This window comes from Artemia sp. Qi Xiang Cuo, chromosome 7 (assembly GCF_049724085.1).
Source record: "Artemia sp. Qi Xiang Cuo chromosome 7, ASM4972408v1, whole genome shotgun sequence".
Taxonomy (NCBI): Eukaryota; Metazoa; Arthropoda; class Branchiopoda; order Anostraca; family Artemiidae; genus Artemia; species Artemia sp. Qi Xiang Cuo.
In genome coordinates this window covers 26,077,289-26,099,651 of record NC_142800.1, presented here as the reverse complement: position 1 = coordinate 26,099,651, position 22,363 = coordinate 26,077,289, and the positions used below count along the sequence as shown (strand labels likewise).

At 34.6% G+C, this 22,363-nt stretch overlaps 1 protein-coding gene across 3 annotated transcripts in view; it reads left to right on the top strand.

Annotated features, from left to right (window-relative positions):
* Cka (Connector of kinase to AP-1) overlaps positions 1 to 22,363 on the top strand; it is a 98,466-nt gene that overhangs the window by 23,948 nt on the left and 52,155 nt on the right. For 2 of the 3 annotated variants that reach the window (XM_089092138.1, XM_089092137.1), the window contains exons 2-6: positions 2,249 to 2,352; positions 6,916 to 7,110; positions 12,710 to 12,872; positions 16,371 to 16,539; positions 17,088 to 17,201. In XM_089092138.1, coding sequence (XP_088948264.1) covers positions 2,249 to 2,352; positions 6,916 to 7,110; positions 12,710 to 12,872; positions 16,371 to 16,539; positions 17,088 to 17,201 — 745 coding nt within the window. Of the gene's footprint in view, positions 1 to 2,248; positions 2,353 to 6,915; positions 7,111 to 12,709; positions 12,873 to 16,370; positions 16,540 to 17,087; positions 17,202 to 20,515; positions 20,639 to 22,363 lie in introns of all 3 variants that reach the window. The other variant, XM_089092136.1, reaches the window with a different exon arrangement.

Here is a 22,363-nt window from a genome sequence, read left to right as displayed (position 1 = left end):
TGGAAATCGTATTCTTTCTTCCTCAACGCGTGTTCTGAGTGGAGTTCCTCAGGGAAGTGTCTTGGGTCCTATACTATTTTATACCTTCATCAATGATGCTCCTTCCATTATCAGCAGTAAATCAACTCTTTATGCAGATGACCTGAAGCTTCTTGGACCAGCTTTATCCTGTGAAGATCATGCCCTGCTACAAAATAATCTTCAACTGCTGGGTCAATGGGCTGATGCCTGGCTTTATGAAGTCAATGTTGCCAAGTGCCATATCATTCACTTTGGCAAACAGAATCCTTGCCGGTCTTATTTTTTCTTAGGCCACCCACTCTCCTCTGTAAATAATGAGCAAGATCTTTGTGTTACTATTGACAATGAATTAAAATTCAGCACTCATGCTAAGAGGTCTGCTGCTGGGGCTAGTTCAACCTTGGGTTTGATTAAGTGTACCATTTCTACTTGTTCTTCTAAAGTCTTCAGTCTTCTTTATAAGGGACTTGTGCATCCTAATCTTGAAGTTGGAATGTTACTTGCCTCTCCATATTCTAAAAAAGATATAAAATTTCTTGAATCTGTGCAGAGACGTGCCACTAAAGTGATATCTGCTATGCAAGAGTTTTCCTACCTGTAAGACTATCAAAGCGGAATCTCCTTACAATTGTTTAGAGGAAAAATAGAGTGGATGCTATTTTAGCCTTTAAGTTATTGAGGGCTAATATTCTCCCAGCATTATTCTCTACTGTTAGTACCAATTCAAGAATTAGAGGTCATCACCTAAAACTTGTCAAGCAGTCTACATTATCTAGAGTCCCTACTCAATTCTTCTCAACACGTATTTTCAACTTTTGGAGCAAATGATCTAATGAAACAGTTACTGCTGTATCCTTTGATGTTTTTAAGCAAAGGCTAGATGCTGAGTGGCCCTCCAGAGAGTGTACAATTCAACTGGGATGCTACCAAAGATGGAGCAGCACCTGGTCAGTGATCCTTGCATACAACTAGTCATCATTTCGGAGCTCTACTAGCTGTCTAGCTCTAGCTGTAATTTAAAGTAATTTAAGGTATTTAATAAATTAGCCATATATCTTAATTTTTAATATTATTTATAGAATAGCCATATAGCTTGTTATGTAAACATTAAACTAATATTAACATAAACTGGATAAGAAAGAACATAAAAAGGGGCAACACTTCACCTTGCTAGATGTAGGATCCTTTCAATCTGTTTTATAGTTAAAAATGACAGGAATGATTTTCACAGACTTGTAAAACCAACACAGAAACATTGAAAAGAAAAGGTAAAAAAAGATGGAAAGTTCGTAGTTTTCTAGCCTAGATAATAAGCAAGATTATCCTCAAATCTTTAATCAACAAGCTAAGAAATCCTTTGATGCGTAAAAAATGGATAAAGATCTTCCAGAATCTTCAATCATTGTTGACACTTAGGGCATCAAATCAACGTTTCAGCTGCTGGGTCTTTTTTTTTACAGGGACAAGTAGCAAACTTGTCCCCCAACCTTGCTGCAACAGGGATTTAACCCCAATCCCTGGATTCCCAAGCAGAGCATCAATCCACTGTGCTAGAACAGGGTTTGGTATATGCTGCAGTAAACATTGGAAGCTATCTGGTGACATCCTGTGTTTTTCATAAGAGTATTCATTTTAATATTGTACCCTGATATTTGTGTCTAGTTTCCTCTAAAACCCTTAAATATTAGTGTTGCTGATCAAATATCTTTACCCAAATGGTTTGTGTGGACTCCTTAAATGGTCTCTGAACAGCCACTGGTCAAAAGAGGCTAGATGCACCAGTAATTTTGAAGTTTCAAAAATTTTGTAGACAAGAAAATTCTCTGATTAAGACATTCCAAATTGCACTTACAGACCAGAATTTACAAAATTATCTTGTTGTTGTGTCTAATATGTCGGATTTTTATGCGAAAATTCCCAACAGCAGTGTTAGACCTTATAATCTGAGGGGGGGGGCAAGGTATACCATAGGAGTGTAAAAGATATAAAAAAAGTAATTTAATGGCAGACATAAGAAAAACTTGGAGGGAGCTGCCCCCCTGTCCATGCCTAGAATCACCACTGGAAATTCCCCTCTCCCCTGCCTTTAATTATGCTGCTATCCATCCAAGTCTCTAAGCACGTCGTTTGTCCCAGTTAAAGTCTTTGCAATTGACCAAATTAATACCAAGAAGCTGTAAGGGCTTTCTCTAGTTTTGGCTCTTATTGAATATCTTCCATTTTTTAGGCAAGAATTGCTTTTTTGCAAGGAGAGAGAAAAGGTCAAGAAAATTTGAAGAATGACTTAGTTAGAAGAATCAAGATGCTTGAATATGCATTAAAACAGGAACGGTAAGTACATTCAATGCTATTTGAGGTTATGGTCGGGGGGGGGGGGGAGGTACAGTTTAGGCTTGCAATTTTTTCAGTCCTTCATTTCTAATTAATTAGCTGAAATTGTCAAGGAAAAAATAAAGAAGGAAACTTCATTCTTGTCAGTTTGCACATCAAAACACAAGGTTTAAGATGAGAATTTTGCCTATTATTGAAAAGGTGTTTTTTTTATAATGTATGTCACAAATATAATTATTCACTCTTCAAAAGGCAAATTGTTTTTTTTTTTTTTTTGTTGTTGCAATATTTAGGACAAGTTATTCTAATGTTAGATCTAAAGTTATTCAAAGGTGGGGGTGGGGTGCTGAGCCATATATGTGCGTTTCCTCGACAAAGTCTTGGTGCGTTTTGTTTGAAGAAGTTAGATTAGTTTGATTTGTAATTAAAAAATGAACTTTCTCCTTTTGTATCAATACCAATAGGATGATAGAACAGTTTTCAAAGTACAGTGTTGGAAAATTGACATGTATAACATGTCCACCTAGGCTACAAAAATTGTTGAATTAGCATTATTCTTCAGAAGAAAAGACGTTTACACATTGCTACATAGCAATGCCTTTTAGGGAAAGCTATATTAACCTTTATTACGATAAATAAAAGTTCAAACAGGGATAAAATCCTTTTAATAGACAGTGATAAATTTAAAAACAGTGATAAATTTCACAGAAAATACTATATATTTCGGTCACATATGCAGTGACTGTCATCAGTAGTAAAACTACTGATGACGTTCTATTACTGATGACGGTCTCTGCATATGTGACCGAAATATCTAGCATTTTAGTGAAATTTATCACTGTTTTTGAAATTTATCACTGTCTATTAAAAGGATTTTATCCCTATTTGAACTTTTATTTATCGTCATGGAAAGGCAGTGTGGTCTCTGAAATTATCTAAACCTTTATTATAGAAAGTAAAACATGAAAAGATTTAATTTCCTGAATATAATCTCAAAATTACTACTACTACTAACAACTCACCACAGCACCAAGCCACCTGAGGCCAACACGGCTTCGCATACTCCTCCTCCATCCTAATCTATTCAAAGTCCCCCTCTTTACACCCTCCCATGAAGTTCTCATTTTCTTTAAATCTTTATGACATCCTCCCACCCCAGACAAGGATGACCTGCTTTTCGTTAACCCTAGACGGTTTGCCGAAAAGCACAATCTTTGGCAAACTGTCATCCTTCATCCGCAGAACGTGCCCTAGCCACCTCAACCTTTCTTTCATTATAGCCCTAGAGAGCAGTATTGAACCACATTTTTCGTAGAGCCTATTGTTTGAAATATGGTCAGTCAGTCGGGTACCCATAACAATCCTTAAGCAATTTCTCTGGAAAATATTCGCAAATCTTCATCTGCTTTTCGAAGCACCCATGCTTCAGAGCCATATTTGACTGCTGTCATCACTGTAGTTTCTATTATCCTAATCTTGGTTTGCATACTTATCTTCCTATTCTTGCAAACTATTTTTTAACCGTGAAAACACACCCTAAGCCTTGGCTATTCTACTTTTAACATCTTCACTGCTACCAACATTTTTACTAATAATACTACCAAGATAAGTGAAGCTGCCCACCTGATCAATCTTTTCGTTACCCAACGTCACCTTTTCATCTTCACTTATTCCTAGCCTTAGTGACTTAGTCTTCTTAACATTAATTTTCAAACCTATTCTAGCACCCTGAACTCTCACGCAAAACCTCTAAAAGTTCAGTTGTTTTGCTCACACTTTCCTCTAGGATGCTTAAATCATCAGCATAATCTAAGTCCAGGAGACTTTTTCCTCCCCATTTGATTCCGTGATCTCCCATTGCCTTTCCTGTGCTCCTTAAGACAAAATCCATCAAAATAATCCATATAAAGGGGGATAGAACACAATCCTACTTCACTCCCGATTTAATACAAAACCAGTTGCCAACCTCATTTTCTACCTTAACCGCTGCAGTGTTGTTCTCTTATATAGCCCTACTTACTTTATTGCATTTGTCTGGTATGCCAGACAAGGATAAGACCTTTGCTATACCTCTTCTATCAACAGAATCAAACACTTGCTCATAATCTTTAAAACTAAGGACCAAAGGTGTTTGACAACTCAGACACTTCTCAATTCTTAACCTAAGAGCGAAAATTTGGTCGACGCATCCTCTACCTTTTAAAACTGCACTGTTCTTCTCTTATCACATTGTCTGCAGCATATCTCAGTCTATAAAGTATCAATCATATTACTAAGTAATTTGCTACCTACAGAGCCCAGGCTAATGCCTCGATAATTAGCACACTCACTCTTATCACCTTTCTTAAAAAAAGTGGCTTAATTAAGGTTTTCCTAAAATCGTTAGGTGCTTCCCCTTTTTCAAAAATCATTCATAATCTTCAGTAACTTATTTCTAACCTCAGATCCACCATATTAAAGAAACTCATTTACCACTCTATCAGCACCTGGAGCCTTATTATTTTTTAATCCTTTTAGTACTGTCTCTAATTCTTCCTCACAAAACAAATCTTCCTTCACATCCAAGGTATCACAGACTTTTTCATTTTCCTCTATATCTTTTCCTGCAACTCCATCTCGGTTCAATCTCAAAATTAATACCAGTTAAGGTAAGAAGTGGCATAATATCAACCAAGTTTTCGCATTAATTCAAATCAGTGGGAAAGTTTTTCACATAGCATCCTTATAAGAACAATAAAACTAACCCTACAAAAAGAAAATCTCCAAGGAAAATATTAAAGAGCATTAATATTTTCCCAATAACACCAGTAGCATAGTTTCATTAAAATGAATTCTGGGGTGGTGGGCAATTTTTTTTTTTTTTTTTTTTATCTTCAGTTCTATCGATGAAAGACCAAAGAAGGCCCTGTACAATAAAAATACCCTAAAAAAGGTCAAAACCTGGAGGGAGCAAAAAACTTAAGGGGGTGCATCCCCCACCTCTTCGAATTGACGTTACTGAACAAGGCCAGAGTTTCAAAAAAAAACAGACCACTTTTGTTATGCCAATGTTATGACAATGAGGTTAATCAAATAACCTCTCATATAGCTAAATTCATTTCTGCTTTATTGCTATTTAATATCCTTTTTATCTATTAGTTTAATTAAACTATTAGTTTACTATAAGTTATTAAACTATTCAGCTATTCCGTTTCTAAGTTATTAAAACTTAGCTGGATAAGTATTTGTTGTAATCTAAGGTTGCAGCTGGGATAAGTTCAGATTAGCTGTAAATTCAGCCCATTGAAATAATAAAATATACTTGTAATTAATATATTTTTTCATTCTACTATTCATATGTGTTAATGATTGTAATGCGCCAATATATTTATTGAGGTATGCATTACAAACCTAATGAGAACACCTATATACAATACAACTGTATGCTAGTATGTACAACTGTAGTCTAGAAAACCATCCTGGAGAAAAATCACGCTCCAACTGATACTGCCTTGATCTCTTACATTCAGTAGCCACCTCAGACTGCCACACTTAGAGCTGACTTAGAGATGGACACATGCTGCAGTATAACCAAATGGGTATATTATATCTGTTGGTAAATCCTTTTACTCTGGAATGATGTATTTCTGGTTACCTCCTTCCTCAACGTATCCCCATCTCAACATTAGAGATTAAAACTCCCAGAGAAAGATATTAGCTATAAATCTCATTTCTCAAATACCCTGGCCTGTATTAGGAAGAAACAAATTGGCAGTAAATACAGTCAGAGAAAAACTTACTATTACTTCAATCACAAAACAAAACTGACTGCATGAAAGGAAAAAAAATATTCTCTTATTAATCTCAGGGGATGTCTCCCCTTTGGTATTTTGACCAATTGGAAATGTCAGTTGCATCAAGATAACATACCTTAACAATACACTAAAAAATTGTACTCCATTATGAACACGTATTAGACTGTAGGAAACTGCTGTCTTGTCAGCCAAGTGACTCGTCAGTAGCTGTGGATTTGGGGGAAAAAATGTAAAAAGTCCTTAACAGTGACGAAAGGAATAACCTCACTGGGAAAGGATAAATTATGAAAAGAATAAAAGGAAATTTATTTGTTAAATAATTGGGGTCCCTGACCTCCATAATATGCTATTGTTTTATTTCTTTATTTGGGCCCATTAGAAAGGAGAACAAATGTATAGAAACTAATGGTATTTACCCATAATGGTATTTAACGTGCGCATGAACTTATTTTCGGAGATGAGAGGAGGCAATGTTAAAAAATAACCTGTTTGATAATTTTTACTAGAAAGTTCTCGGAAATTTGGAAAACATTAAGATTTGGAGGATAACCCCACTTCCCCGCGTATGTCTCGGCCTACAAGAATCCAAGCTGAACTCGTCCAGTATAGAAAAGAGACTTAGAAATTGCGCATGACCTTAGATTGGTGACAGATTAGACTAATATAGTATTCTTGTTGTGCGGTTTTCCTTTCCTGTCCTATAACATGTTGCATGCTTTTGCTCTTCATTTGCGCTGTATTTTTCTGAAACTATGTACTTGTTTTACAGTGCAAAGTATCACAAACTAAAATTTGGCACAGACCTTCCAATCATGGACATGAAGGCACCGCTTGAAGAGAGCATTGAAAATACTGAATGTGACATTGCTGTTACCAATATGGGGGTCAACTGGAGACAAGGAAGGCAGTTGTTGCGGCAGTACTTACAGGAAATTGGATATACTGATACAATTATTGATATTAGGTAGTGTCTAACTTGAATTATCTCTCTCATGGATTTAGACTTATGCATTTAGCTTCTCTTAGAAGTTTGTTTTGAGGTGGTATCCCCTAAAATCAAGGCCGAATCCGGGAGGGGAGTAGGGAGTTTGAACCCCCCTCTGAAGTGTTTGTCTGACTCGTGAAAACGTAACAAAAATGCATCTAAACAAATTTTTGATGTGTTTTATAAAGTTTTTGTAACCCCCCTCCCCCAAATAAAATCCTGGATATGACCCTGCCTAAAATAGATTGTATTTAGGGCAAACAACTAGCTTTATGACACCCAGGGCACCAAATATGGAAGCATTGGAGATAGGTAAACAATGCATGAAGCAAGTAAACATCTATTCTTATTCTTATTTGGCGTGTTGAAGCCTATCTTAAATAACACATTTGCAATTTTGAAAGTGGTGAAAATTTACACAAATAAGGTTGAGCAAAGAGTGGGGGGGGGGGGGCTTCTATTCTGATATTTTCAAAAAAAGGTTTCATTAGACCTAAATTGATATTCAACTTTCCATTTTTGTTGCACTAATTTTTTTGCATGGAATTTATATATTGATGTTGTTTGTTTTTGTTTTTTCAATGTATAAGTATTCAAAAAGAAATTTAAGAAGTAGTAGTATCCAAGCTGAACTGCAGCTCCAGCTCTGCTCCTTTTGAAGTTCAGCTCCAAAATTTTAAGACGTGCAATGAATTCAAAAGCTGCAAAATATAATGGGAACATTAGGATAACATGATATAATAAAATGATGCATAACATGATATAAAGTCCAATCTTTCCTTCTGAAAGATTGCGAAATATTTTTTTCTGAACAATATCCTTTTTAGTTGGGGGCTACATCACTCTCCTCTCCTCTACTCTCTTTGGTGGCTCCCTCCTCTCCTCTCTGCTAACATTGCCATCAGTCTTTTTGAATCATAAAGAACATTTGGTTAGAGTGCCCATCTTCTGCTAGTGATTCGAGGATTTAAAGCAATATTGGCGGGATGCAAAATGCAAAAAAAACTTTTGGGTTGTAATTTACCACCGTTTTCCCAATCAAACAGAATAGATAACTTAATCATATCATTAACATCTTATGGTAGAAAATAATCTGTTTGTACAGGGATCTAGCAATCCTAAGATGGGAAGGACCTTCATGGTGATCTGTATGCCCTGCTACATTGAAGACGAAGGGTGGATAGAAATATAAGTTAGGCATTCTTGGGAAGAGGGAGGTAGTTTCTTTATGCGAAGAAACTACATGTCAGCTTAAAAAAAAACAAGGGTCGTGGACACCCATGGGAGAGGGGGAGGAGGTCATATTGGACATATATCATAGCTTTTACACCTAAAGGTCCTATCTGACATTTCTAGACTTGTGAAATAGTTGTCAAAAAGTGTTTGCTGGGCAGTGTATGTTAAATCAAACTTTGATCCTTTTAATCTACATTATCCTGCTGACCCTCGCTTTGAGAACAGCTTAGCAAATGGTTTTTGGCAATTACCTCAGACGGGCAAATACATTAGATAAGACCTTTAGGCGCCACAGTGATGGCTAATAAACTCATTTTCAGAAAATTATCAAATATGAATAACGATGGTATTTAGCAAAATTTACTTGCGGTGTTTTTAATTCAATAAAGAATTCTACCAGTATAATGTTTTTTTTTTTTTTTTTTTTTTTTTTGTGAAAAGCCAATATTGTAAAATCAATTGTATCTTTGTCGCTGGCAGACACACCCAAGTTTATCAAAAAAAAAAAGGGATAATTGAACACAGGATTATCTTAATTTTAAAGTCAATCAAGGTAGTTTTTTGTCATAAATCCATAATTCTTGGAATTTGTATAAAAGTAACCATCGCAGGATTCAGATTAAACTCAAAGTCGTGTTTTTTTTTCGGGGTGTCGGGAGGGGCAATAGTTATTTTGAGGAGTTTCTGGCTCGCTTCTGTTAATGCTAAACCTTTCAAATTTTGCGCTTTAGTTGAAATCTTTCCTGCATTAGCTGAACAAATATTCTGTTGTAAGATTTTTTCATGAATAAATCCTGAAAAGAATAAAAACGCAAGAAAAAAACCTACATCATTGCCAAAAAGAAAGCAAATTTGGCTTTCAAAAACAAGAATATAAAAAATGCGAAATATAAAGGCACAAGCTTTCTAGAAGATAAATTAAAAAATGAAGAAATGTAAGTTCAAAATTATAAAAAAGCAAAAATTTAAATTAGGAGACATGATAAGATATTCATTTCAGAAAATCACTATCACAAGACCTCATTGGGCCGAATTCGGACTTCGGAGTCGACAAATCATATGATTGCACGAAAACTGGCAAAAATGCAAAATCAACAGTGAAAAAAAAAAATCAGAATGAATAATCATTTGTGCGTCAATAACTTAACTTTAAAAAGTCAATTAAAAAGTTAAAGATAAAAACTGGTCAAATCAAACTTAAAAAAATACGTTAAAAAATTAAAAGAAGTATTAAAAAAGGGGAGGGTGACAAAATGAGCGAATAAATAAAAAAAGAACGAGATATAAAAATATATAAAAATTAAAAGGGACACTAAAAAGTATCAATAATTTTACTTTATAAAATCAATGAAAAGTTAAGATGAAAACTGGTCAGAAAAAGGGGAGAGGGGGACAAAAATAAGCAAATAATCACAAAAAAGAGGACGAAATATAAATATAAATAAAAATTAAAAGGGACACTAAAAAGGAGTGGGGGAGGGGGCAAAATAAGCAAATAAATGCAAAACCTGGGAAGCACCATCATAAAAAAGGAGAAACTAGTGGGAAATTTTATTCATTTTTTCTGTAATGAAGGAGACTAAGTTTTTTTTTTCGTATCTTGAAGTAACGCAGCAAATGGGGGAAAATAGGGAGGGGCTCAGAAATAGCTCGGGTCGGCCGTAATCTGGATGGGGAGTGACGTTTGAGAAAAATACTGGCCGGCCGAAGGTTTGTTATTGCGTTTTTTTTGCAAAACGGAGGCACAACGAAACACTCCTTCGTTCAAGAGTTTCCAAACTAGCTTTTCTCAGGAGCAGAGAGTATGGCACCTTACTTTCTTTGAAAATTCTTCTCAAGGCTCTTTTTTGGGTTGATTCAATTTTTTCCAATTCTTCGTGAGACATACCAGCCACCAGGGTGCCAAACTGGACAAGCATATCCGAGTTGCGAGTGGACATTTGGATTAAATCCTTAAGGAATGGGAAGGGGGGATGTTAAATTTATTTATGAGCTCAAGGAGGGAGGGAGCTCAAGGAACTTAAAGAGGGCGATAGACACATTAGCTCTATGGATGATAGCTTTAATATGGATATCCCACTTTAAATTTGAAGAAAGTGTGACGCCAAGTAGTTTAAATGAGAAAACAGAAATTTCAGGTGGGATAGGATTAAGAAGACAGGATGAGGATTTGAGGAAGCAAATCGGCATTATCATGGACTTAAAGGGGTTTGCTGTCATGTCTAAGTCTGAGGCCTCATCTCCAATATCATTGAGGATATTCATAGGGTTGTTAATTAAACTTCTGAAGCAAGTTTCAACAACTGTTAGGTCATCAACAAATTTCCATCAGTCAGGAAATTCCTTCGTGAGGTTTTTACTCCTGACTGAAAAGAGGAGGAGACCTGGGAGAGTACCTTGGGGTGTTTTTTTACTCATGACTGAAAAGAGGAGGAGACCTGGGAGAGTACCTTGGGGTATGCCGTTGTGGACAGGGAGAAGATTTGAATAATGATTCTGGTATTTGACAACCTGCGATCTATTTGTTAAGAAGGAGGCAACCAATTTTACCTGTAAGGGATCAATATTGAATTTGCTGACAACTTTCTGAACTGATATATTGTGGTTAATAACGTCAAATGCTTTGTGAAGGTCAATTGAAATTAAATTTAGCCAGGAAATAGGTTTTTCGAGGATTTTCCCGATGTGGTTGATAAGACAAACGATGCGGTGGGAAGTAGAAGTGGATTTTAGGTTCCAGTAAGAGGTAGGGTTTCAAAACAAAGACAATTTCAACCATTCTGTAAGCAAATTAAATGGCAGAAAAGAGACAGAGTTTGAGGTAAAACCATTCAAAACCAAAAAGATTGGGCTTGAGTATGAACACACCAGACTTCGTACATAAACGTATTACCATATGTATTACCAAACGTATTACCATACAGTGCTTCAAACAAAGAAAATTTCAACCATTTTGTGTGTAATCAACCGCATGGTTGATTTGATTCAATATATTAAATGATTTTCCCGTTAATCAACATCAGGCAGATTACCTTGAAGCAGCACCTGCTATTTTGGATATCTTGTCTCAGGTTAGTAAGAGGTAGGGTTTTTTCCTTTAGCCAATCAGAAAGGAATCATTCATAAAGTTTCGAGAAAATAGGAGTAAGATTAATAGGACAAACGCCTTCAAAACCAGGCTTTCTATTTTTCTTTTTCAAAGGGGTTATGAAACCATGTTTCCAAATTGTTGGAATTCGCCCAGACTCAGTAATCCCGTTAAACAGGACAGACAAGGGCATTGAAAGGAAGTCACTGAAGACAGTACTGAGAGGGAACGGGATATCCAAAGGACAAACATTTGTTTTTCTTATTTTTCCAATTCTTTTTTCTGTCTCAGAATTGGAAACAGAGGGAAAAAGAAGGGGAAAAGGCTCCTGTTGGTAATTGGTCAGCCAATGCTGGAAGGCTCTGGACAATTGGAGTGAGGAAATTATTTAGATTATTGGCAGTAACATCAGGAGACTAGGGTAGATTGTAGTTAAGCTGCTCAATTCTCCTGCCACACAGCTTTTTAACCTTGAAATACCAATTTTTTGGTCTATTAGTAAACAATTCTTCGACCTTATTTTTGTAGTACAATCGAGTCAGTTTAAGAATTTCTCTTTTAATTGATTTTCTTAGTTTATTGGCTTCATCCTGTTTACCATTTCTGAAAAGCTTCAATTTGGTTATAATTAGTGTTTTTATAGTTTGGTTAGTAAAGGGTTTATCACTGGAGCACCTTTTAAGTCTTTTTTTTTGGGAAACGAATTTGATATCTGTAAATTAGCTTTTTGTGGAAGGTAGCCATTTTCTCATCAATATTTTTTTTTTTTTTTTTTTTTTAACAGGTAGTAATTATAATAATAGCGATAAATAGAAATTAAGGAAGTAGAGAAAACAGGAAAGACCCAGTTGACACTAGAACAAATAAAAAGAAAAAGAAGGACGAGAACTTTAACAGTTAGGAAGGTTCCTTGAAGTATTGTTGAACTTAAATAGTTTAGGAAGGTTCTTAAAATAAATATTGTTGAAACAGTGAAGTGTCATTTTTTTAAGCAAAAAATAAGCACGTTTTCTAATCTAATAGCATTGTTGTCCTCAGTTAGGTTGCCTACAACAATGGTAGTGCTTGTGGCTATTGGGGTGCTTCCCTCTTTGAAAATATAAAGGCTTTAGAAATTTTCTCCTTTCAATGTAAAGCAGGAACAGATAATTTTCAGGTACTGTCAAAATTTCCCAAAAACTCTCAAACCAAACAAAATTCCATAAACTTATTCCTAAATTTCGTTTTGTTCCTTCTTATGTTTTATTTTTCCAGGTCAAACAGAGTGAAAAGTCTACTTGGATTAAACAATAATGAAAAAGAGGAAGTTATGCAAAATAACTTGACAAATGCGCTCGTGTCCATGAATTGTACTCAAATTTCCCAGAAGAAAGAGCAACAGCAAACAGACACTAAAAGGAATCAAGGGCAAGGAAAGGTACACTAACCTCGTTTTATAATTATGTTTATATTCTTTACTATTATATTGAAACATTATTTAATTATGTTCTAATATTTAAATTGTATATTTTCTAACCCTGCTTTTCATTATTTCCTTAACCGTTTAAGTTTGGAAGGGAGTTATGGGCGAGTTCTTAGTATGTTTTGAGGTGTGGTACGTACCTTTATCAATCCTGGTAGGTATCCCCTCCCCCTTTCCAAACATATCATTAACAGTTCTAACTAACTTTTTTCTGAATTTTAATTCTAACTGAATAGGTGACTTCTCTAATGATTTTGTTTCTGCATTGCAAAAATGGTAGATTTGATCCCATACATTGTTTAAGATGAAAAAGATTACAGATTTTGCACTGCTACAACAACTATACTTCAGAGGCAGTTTTAGGTGGGGCAGAGAGGGCACTTGCCGTGGGCGCAAAAAATTTAACGTTGCAAAATTTCAAATAAATAATCTAACGGTTACAATCATTTTGTAAATTTTGAAATTTTAATTTCTACTAAAATAAAGTAGAGGGCACAGTTAATATCAGGTTCAGGTTGATTCATTTTCCAATCATATATACATAACATACTAAGCAGGGGCGAATCTCCAGCATTTTTAGGGGGGGGGGCAAGAGGGATCCATATCTGGATAGTCAAAGGGCATGGGATGTATAATATTTTTTTCTCCACATTACTAGGGGGCAACTGCCCCCCTCCCTTGCCACCCCCAAACGACGCCCCCGATACTAAGTAGACCAATATCTTTCAGAAGGACAAGCTCGTTTTGCACAGATAAAACAACTAAAGTAAATAACGAAATATATGGATGATTAATCAAAGTAAGAAGAAAAGAAAGAAAAAAGAGAGAAAAAAGACATAATATTAATAAGTCACCACAGCATAGCAGACATCACACCCGACGATAAACAAAAAAAAAATAATTTTTTCAACCAGCAATGGGCCAACAAGAGGAAAATGAAGACCCAAAAATAAAACAAAACATCAAATTAATAATAATAATAATAAACATAAAAGTAGAATAACTAATAATTATCCAAAAGGAATGACTTCAACTTATTTTTTGAAATTCCTAATCACAAATCAAACTCAAAAGCAGACTTTTATTAGCTCCATGCAGCAACGATACTATTTCTTAGAGAAAAACGTAACCTCTTCGAAATTATCAATGGCTTGCGTAGTTTACATGTATAGCCAGTTAGGTGCAAAAAAGGCGCAGTAACTAGGGACAAACCAAAAGAAAAGAAATAGACATATAATTTTATGGGATTGTGCTTAACTTTGAATAATAACAAATGAAATGTGACCGCCTTTTCAACTGGAAGAATATTCAATGAAGAATATAAACTCTTTGTAGAGGACTTGCTTGGAAGAGACGCTGGGGAAGGAGGAAAATTTTTTAAAATGGAAAACGCCTTAATCTGTTCTCTTTGGGGTGGAATAAAGTTGGATCTGAATGAAATAAAATAAACAAGTGGATATTAATTTAGGTAAGAATAAACAAGAGCAAAATAAATAGAACGCATGGCTTCCAAAGACAAAACGAATTTCATACGGTACATAGTACCTATATTCCTTCCAAGCTTCAATCCTAGACTATTAATATATGGCTTCCAACTTAAATTTGAATCAACCAGTATACCTAGGTAACAAAAAATATCAACACGTGATACCTCTGTACTTGACACAGAAGACTTAATCAGCTTAAGACCTGGAAGGGCTCGTGATGTACGTGAAAGTACTATAAATTTAGTTTTTGAAGTATTCAAAGCTAGTCTATTTGCCGTAAACCCTGCTACTAGTCTGTCAAATGCAAGAGTTAAATTACGTTTTACACTATCCTCATCAACCCCAGAAACAGTACAGGCTGTGTCTTCAGTGAATAGTGGGGTCAGCCCGAGGTCTGCAATTGAATTACTAATATCATTAACATAAATTAAAAACAATAGAGGGTCTAGAATTGAGCCTCGAGGTACCCCCAAAATTATTTGACTGATTTGAAGACATCATAATAATTGAATATTCTGATTAAGTATTTTAAATGAAAAATTAAAAATTGTTTACAAATAAGTTATTAGTAACTTATTTTTATTAATAATTAAGCTATTAATAATTATTAATAACTTTTAAATTATTAATATTTATTTTATTAACTGAAATTAATTTTGTTAATAAATAAGATTTTGTTGAAATTTGGTCTGAAAATTTTTGTGGGAGACAGGGGGAGGGGGGGGGGCAAAATCAATATTTTGGCCTGGGTGCAAGAGGGACCAGAACCGCCACTGCTATGCTTGCTGCCTATAGTTCATGCACAAAAAATTTAATGTGCTATGCAGATATATGTATGAAAAACTAATATATGTCTTAAAGTTGATTAGTATCAATCTTCAGTCGTATTCTTAAATCTATTGCAAGTTTAAATGTTTATCAACTGTTTTATTCTGTCAATTGTCTTTGTTGTGTTTCGAAATGATTAATTTTTTTAGTTACTCATATTAACATTTTACTACAGAGGGTGACACAAATACTATATACGCTTAAATTTTTGTTTTGAAACTTTTATGGCTTTCTTTTCTAATTCTTTCTTTTTAAAGTTACCTTTAATAAAATATCCCAAGATGGCTCGATTTTCTATGATTTTCATCCCATTCGTCTTTCTTTGAGTTTCTTGGATTTCTTCCGAGAAATTGGATTTCTACTACTGTAATATTCAAAACTTGTTTCAGAGTTAAGTTGGCGTCTCAAACTGAGATCTTTTAATTGTTAGTATACCTCATTGTTCTTTTCTTACATTCAGTTGCATGCCATGACAAGGTCTTTCCTTCAAAACCATGATAAGCTTTTCCTTCATGACGAGATTTTTCTTACATTCAGTAGCATATCATGACAAGCTCTTCCCTTCAAAACCATGATAAGCTTTTCCTTCATGACGAGATTTTTCTTACATTCAGCTGCATGCGATGACAAGGTCTTTCCTTCAAAACCATGATAAGCTTTTCCTTCATGACGAGATTTTTCTTACATTCAGTTGCATGCCATGACAAGGTCTTGCCTTCAAAATCATGATAAGCTTTTCCTTCGTGACGAGATTTTTCTTACATTCAGTAGCATGCCATGACAAGCTCTTTCCTTCAAAACTTGTGCTTCTGCTTTAAAAATTGAAACTCTTTTTTTTTTTTGCTCTAAAAAAAGGAAATGTTTTTATTATAAAAATACAGTATCTTTTAGTTTTGTTATGCTATGTATGAAATAAAGATAGTGTAAAAAAAAATAAGGTATGTAAAATTTAACAAACCATACAAATATAACTAAATTGGCAAGACTTACTTATTCTGTTTGAATAGATGTGATATTTGATCGAAAATTACTTACTGTTTATGTTTAATACTACTAAACTAAAAAAATCGCTTCAGTTGCTTTCAAATTCCAGATTTTGCTTTTACTATTTATCACTTATGCAAAATTTATATTATAGCCACCAAATATTGTTGAAAAAATCTTGATGGACACAGAGAACTCAGTCATGTCTTCTTTTGATTTCCTGAGCGGCGAACAGGTTGTTGATGAAGATGACGATGATGATGATGAAGACGAGGATTTGGAAGATCCCAGTCTCCCTAAGATTAAAACTGGTATCCTTTCAAGTAAGTTGAGTCAAAGATACAAAAATTGAGACTGAAATGAGTACTCTCATTTTTACTAAGTTAGTGTTTTTTATTTTTGGTGATCTGGGTTGCAGCGGTAGCTAGCAACCTAGTAAGAGACGATCACGTCCCATAGTAAAAATAAAATAACCCATAGCTTCTTAAAATAGAGTCAGGCCAAAAAAAGAAGTGCGCTATTAGAACCACCTTGTCCGAAACTCCTATATAGGAAACTTGGCTTGAACAATAAAGAAAGTGTGTCGGCTTGAAAAACAAGAAAAGTGACTTGAACTACGATATTCTGCATCGACCGCATCTTTTTTTCCATTTGTTTTTTCGTATTTGCTCCTCAGGTAGCTCGGCACTGGAAAATTCAACATGAAAACTCTCACGGAAATGTGATACTATCCTAAAGATGTCATAATTTTGAAACAAACTAAAGAAATATCTGAGCAAATCTCTGTTTTCTGGAATAAATGGACTTTGGTACTAATATAGACCAAATAACTTTGGTACTTTAGGGTCTTTAAGTTTCAGTATTTTTGCAGGTGGTAACCTTGTTGAAGACATGGATAATGAAACTGAAGAAGTTCTGAATGAGTTCAGCTTTCTGAGTGGAGAAGATGAAGCAAATGACGGGTCAAAGGAAACATCTGAATGGGGTGAGTTGGCATTAGATTATTAAGAATCTCCTATCATTTAGCTCATTCGTGATTTTAAAAAAATCCTATATTTACCTATGATACTCAAATTATCATTTAGTCAGAGAACTTTCGTCGTCCATTGAAGATGTGATTTATTGTGTTTAGCCTACACAGATTGTGGTTAAAGGCTAGTTCCCGAAATGATCAGTGATCGACGATTTGTCAACTAAGTACATGAGCTATATGTTAATTCAATATTTAAATTGGCTGTTCAAAGCCCTGAACTGATTCAGAAAAAGAGCTAAGTTGGTGACAATTTAATAACAAATAGTTATTCATAATCGTATCTTTGGATTCCTTCCTAGCCGAGTGGTTTGCGCTCGAGACTAAAAATCCTATATTCGTGAGAACGAATAATATTCCTGAGAACGGGGGGTTCGAGTTTTGGTGTTTCTGACTGTTTGGTTTTCAAAGGGGGTCAGAGATATGACTCTGTAAGCTCAGCCAAAAGTCAACCCAGCTCCAAATGAGTACTTGCAGAAATTTGGGGGGAAACAAGGAAAGCTTTTCCCCAATGATTTCCTTTCCCCGGATGCTTTTCCTTTCCCCGGATGCTTTTCCTTTCCCCGGATGATTTTCCCCAACTATGCATTGCTCTCTCGGCCAAAGGCAGAGAATTAGGAGATCGGTACCTGTGCTACGCAGACCATTGGTTGGCATGCGAATTCTTTTTTCTTTTTTTAAGTTTTTGTACCTTTGGATTAGCTTAATACTAGAGGTACTAATAAACTGAACATTAAAAAAGGCTTTTTAGATATTAATATGATAGAGCTTAATTAGTCCTTAACATAGATGAACGTTTACACTCGTTTCATGCATAAGTCAGGTTGTCTGAACTCTGAACAGCGAATTTTCCCTTTAAATTGGGCTTACGTCTACATAAATGTTGTCTTTGGAGACAAAAAAAGGACTGTTCTCTACTGGATGCAGAATTATACCTCGGATTGTGGCAAACAACTGGAAAATGTGTGTATTACGTGGCAAGTATAAGAAATTATAGTTAATAGGTGCGGGGGGAGGAGGCCTCTTCTGCGGTGCGTTTATTGTTAGATGAAGTTGACTAGGTTGTTTGTTTGTTTCTTTTTTTGTTTTGTTTTTTAATTTATAATTCAGTTTTACGCTTTAATTGCTGCATCTCCCCCTCTCCGTCTAACCTTTAAATAAAACGTGAATAGTCTGCGTTCGCTTTTCTCTATATTTTGCTTCGGATATATTTTAAAAATGTATTTTTTCACTTTTTCCCTTTTTTCCATTTTGTACTTTATATACTATTTATGTGCTACTATGCCAAATGTAAATTTTTTGTAATTTGATAGTTTTTAAAGTTTAAAGTAGAACAGAGGAAATAATTAAATCTTTCCTGTAAATTCTTATTTCCAATACACTCATTAGGAGCTTTTTTTGTTCCTAAGAAATCAAAATTTTGTCCATTTGGTAATATGCGACCAATTTTTTAGTTTTGCCTCTGTATTTGAATGCTGTTTTTTCCTTCTTTTTCCTTTTTTTTTTCTTATTTACATCCTCTGCTTCTTTTGTGTCTAATTTAAATTTTACGATTTTCACTTGTTTTACTGAATGTAGCTATCTTAAAATGATCAACCTTCTTTTTTATATATTGGTTTTCCATTATTTTATTCATCAATCATTTTTTTTCGTATATTGCGGTGGGGTCCTATTTGAGGTAATATATTGACCTTATTTCAGCGCAGTGCCGTCCTGCATTCACCAATAAAGATTGATTTCTCTTTTTGGGTGCTTTTTAGTTGCTTTTTAGTGGGTGTGGGGAGGAGATCAAACGAGTTTTAATAAACAAATAGATTAATTAGTGGCCATCTTATGTTGGCAATGCTTAAAAAAAGCTAACGCGTTGAAGGTCGATCTATTATCGTGTCAAATTTGTTTTAATAGATAAAAAAGCAATGAATAACAATAAATAATTAGAAATTGGAAAAATGGAAAATATTTCCTAAAAAATTTTAATAGAAAACAGAAAAAAAGTAGATAATTTTTAAGCACCAAAATATTATGACAAAACATTATTTAATTTCAGTTTCAATTTAGTTAAATAATTTTGTTCCAGCTAACTATGAAAAATAACAAACGTAAAAAATAAACCCCAAAAAACAATAAACAAAGAAAAATAACTAAGAATAAGCCAGTTTTTAAAAACTGGATCTTGAATAAATTGACCTTTTTTTAAAGTATTGCCAATTATAAGATTACTTATTTTGTTTATTCGTTTATTAGACCGAAAAGGGGTTTGATGGAAAGCTCATCACAGTTTGCTTTTTGTTCGTTTTTTTTACAACATTCCATTACCGAATCCAATTAAAAAAAAATTTTTGCTGAAAAAAGCTGTCTAATATAAGTGTTAAAAATTTATTAATATAATTTTCCAGCTATCCTAAGCGGTTGACTCCATATAGCAAACAAAGGGAAATCGAGAAAAAGTTTGTTGCTTATTTTGACTGTAGTTTTCCGAAATTCTGGTCAAGAGAAAACGAAGATAAAAACAGCCAGTAATTAATTAATAAATTCTTATTAATTAAAAATAAAACTCAATTTTCTTAAACGATCAAATATTTTTAATAAATCAGATGTATCATAATAACCGTGGGTATTCTTATTCATCAAAAATAAAACCCAAGTTTCTTAAATGATCAAAGAGTTTTTAATAGATCAGATGTATCTTAACTTTTAAAAATTAATTTTAACTATTTTTTTATATATATAAAAAAAAATGCAGATTACAATGGAAATATTTTGGTCAAGACCTCCGCTTGACCGTCGTCAGTGCGGAATAATAAAAAAGTACCGATAAAAATTAAAAGATAATATAAACAACCAAACCTTAAAACACACACAAAAACTGAAATAGGACGACCCTCTCGAAGTAACGGTGAAAGGGTAACTGAGGTAATCTGTACTGACGTGCACGGTGAAAGTTACCCTTTCCCGTTCCTTCGAGAGGGCTTTCGTTTTGGAGCGAAATTTCGGGTCGAAAACTCACAGCCGATAAGTCCAGTAAACTTACATACAAAAGCTAGAGTCAATCAAGCGATTTATTGCGAAATTTTAAAAGAAAGGGCTGAATTTGTTTTGCAGTCATCTGAAATAAGTAATTTTATTCCGGTTAATTAAAGGCACTATCTATAGCTACATTCTATCTATAGCTTAACCAATTGCTAGATTCAGTTTGTTGTAAGAGTGTTTTAACGGAAAGTCTGGCAATTTATTGTATGAACATAGGTGTATGAGTGTATACTTTGTAGCGTTGTTCAAACCTGGAAGTGATAGTAATGGAACTGACTGGTCAGTAAACGTTGACCATATTGCTCAACTAAAGGAACAATATAGGAGGGATCGGGGAAAACAGAAAAAGGGATCCCTTGCAAGTGAGTATCCCAATTGTAAATTCCTCGTGGGATAAGGGACCTTGCCACTGCGCATTTTGTTCACTGTCACTAATGCTTGACTTGGTTTATGGGTCACTAAGGAAGGAACTGTGTTGGAGGTGGTGTTAGCCCCTTTTTTAAGGAATCAAATGAAATATGGAAGGACTGGAAAATTTCAAAATGAACTTTCAAAAGAAGAGTGGTTTTCTAAAATAAATCAAGTTGGGAAGTCTCCCAAAAATTGTAAAAAATGGATTGTGGGTATGGTAAAAGCTAGTTTATTGAAAAAGAACGGGTTTGTGTTCGAGGGCTATTTTCATCCATAGTGGTTGAGGACCTGGCTTAACGTTCACTCTTAGCTTGTTCTAACGATCACTTTTAACTGGCGCGACATCAATTGTGTAGATTATTGTCATATCAACTCATGAGGATGTCTGCAATGTTTAAGCTTCTGCAAAGGTGTACAACCTTGACGTTGATGGAAAATACGTTAGTCATTATACACAGATTTAAAGGTGTAAAATGAGTATCCCAAGTAATTAATAACATACAAATTTCGATGTCTAGACGTGGTAAATATAGATCAAGAGCTTCCAGGCATTTTTTCGTAAGGAGAAGGCACTTTTCGCCTTTTTAAATGAAATAAAAAAATTCTCCTTCTGCTACGGATAGCACGTGTTACCATTAAGTAATGTATTTTTGGCTATTGTTCAGTCAACTAATGTGCTAACGCTTCTCTGTGCTTATTCTTTGCGACTCGAATGTATAATTTGCTTAGCTTATTTTCGTTTTTTATTCTTTGTGATGGTAACAGTTATGAAAAAGGGTTTGGGACCAAGACTGTCAAAGGATGCTACTATTGTCAAAAAGTGTCTGCACTCTTCGTAACAAGGAATCGTATATAAAGAACGACCTCTATCTGTAGTAACAGAAACTTTTAAAACGAAGTTTTGGCAACAATAAGTATACCAAAAGAATCTTCTTTTCACGGTTATTCCAAAAGTGTAAGAATAATAAATTAAAAAGAAACTTATAAGAAGTTATGAGGCTGAGACAATTCGCGCAATTTTTAAAAAAAGGTGCCATTTTGATAAAAATTGCTGCATCGTTTAGTATTTCCAAGAACTCGATTACGGAGTTTCAGTTTCCTATGCACAAAGCACAATTAATTTTTTTTGTGGGAGACTTATTTATTAGTTTTTTCCCACAGTAGAGATAATGTCGGCGCAGCGGTCGGAAAATATCGGGAGAATCCTCATTCAAACAAAAATTAACAGTTCTGGTGACCTTTTTTTAAGTATTAAAATGTTTCTGCCATTTTGGGAAAAAAAGAAAAACAATGCTCGAACAGGTTTTACCATATCAGATCGTTGTTTCAGATCTTACCACAGACAACTGTCGATTTTGTGCCGTAAAACCGAAATTTTCGTCCAAACAGGGCAGAAATGTAATCGAGCTAAATATCCATTGTAAAACTGTATAAAAGTCTTTCCGGATTCAGAGATTGGGCTGACAAAGGGTCCCGTGCTCGTTCCTAAACATGTACACAGTCCATAAAAAATGAGGGCTATTGTATAGAGCGTATAAATAGTATACTGTTATACAATATTGAACTACTGCACGCCAGCTAGACAGAGTTGAATTTCAATGAGTCTTGTGGGGGGTAGGGGGTGCTGGATGGTGTCGCACTAAACGATGTACATAACTGGCAGCATTGCTCGAAAG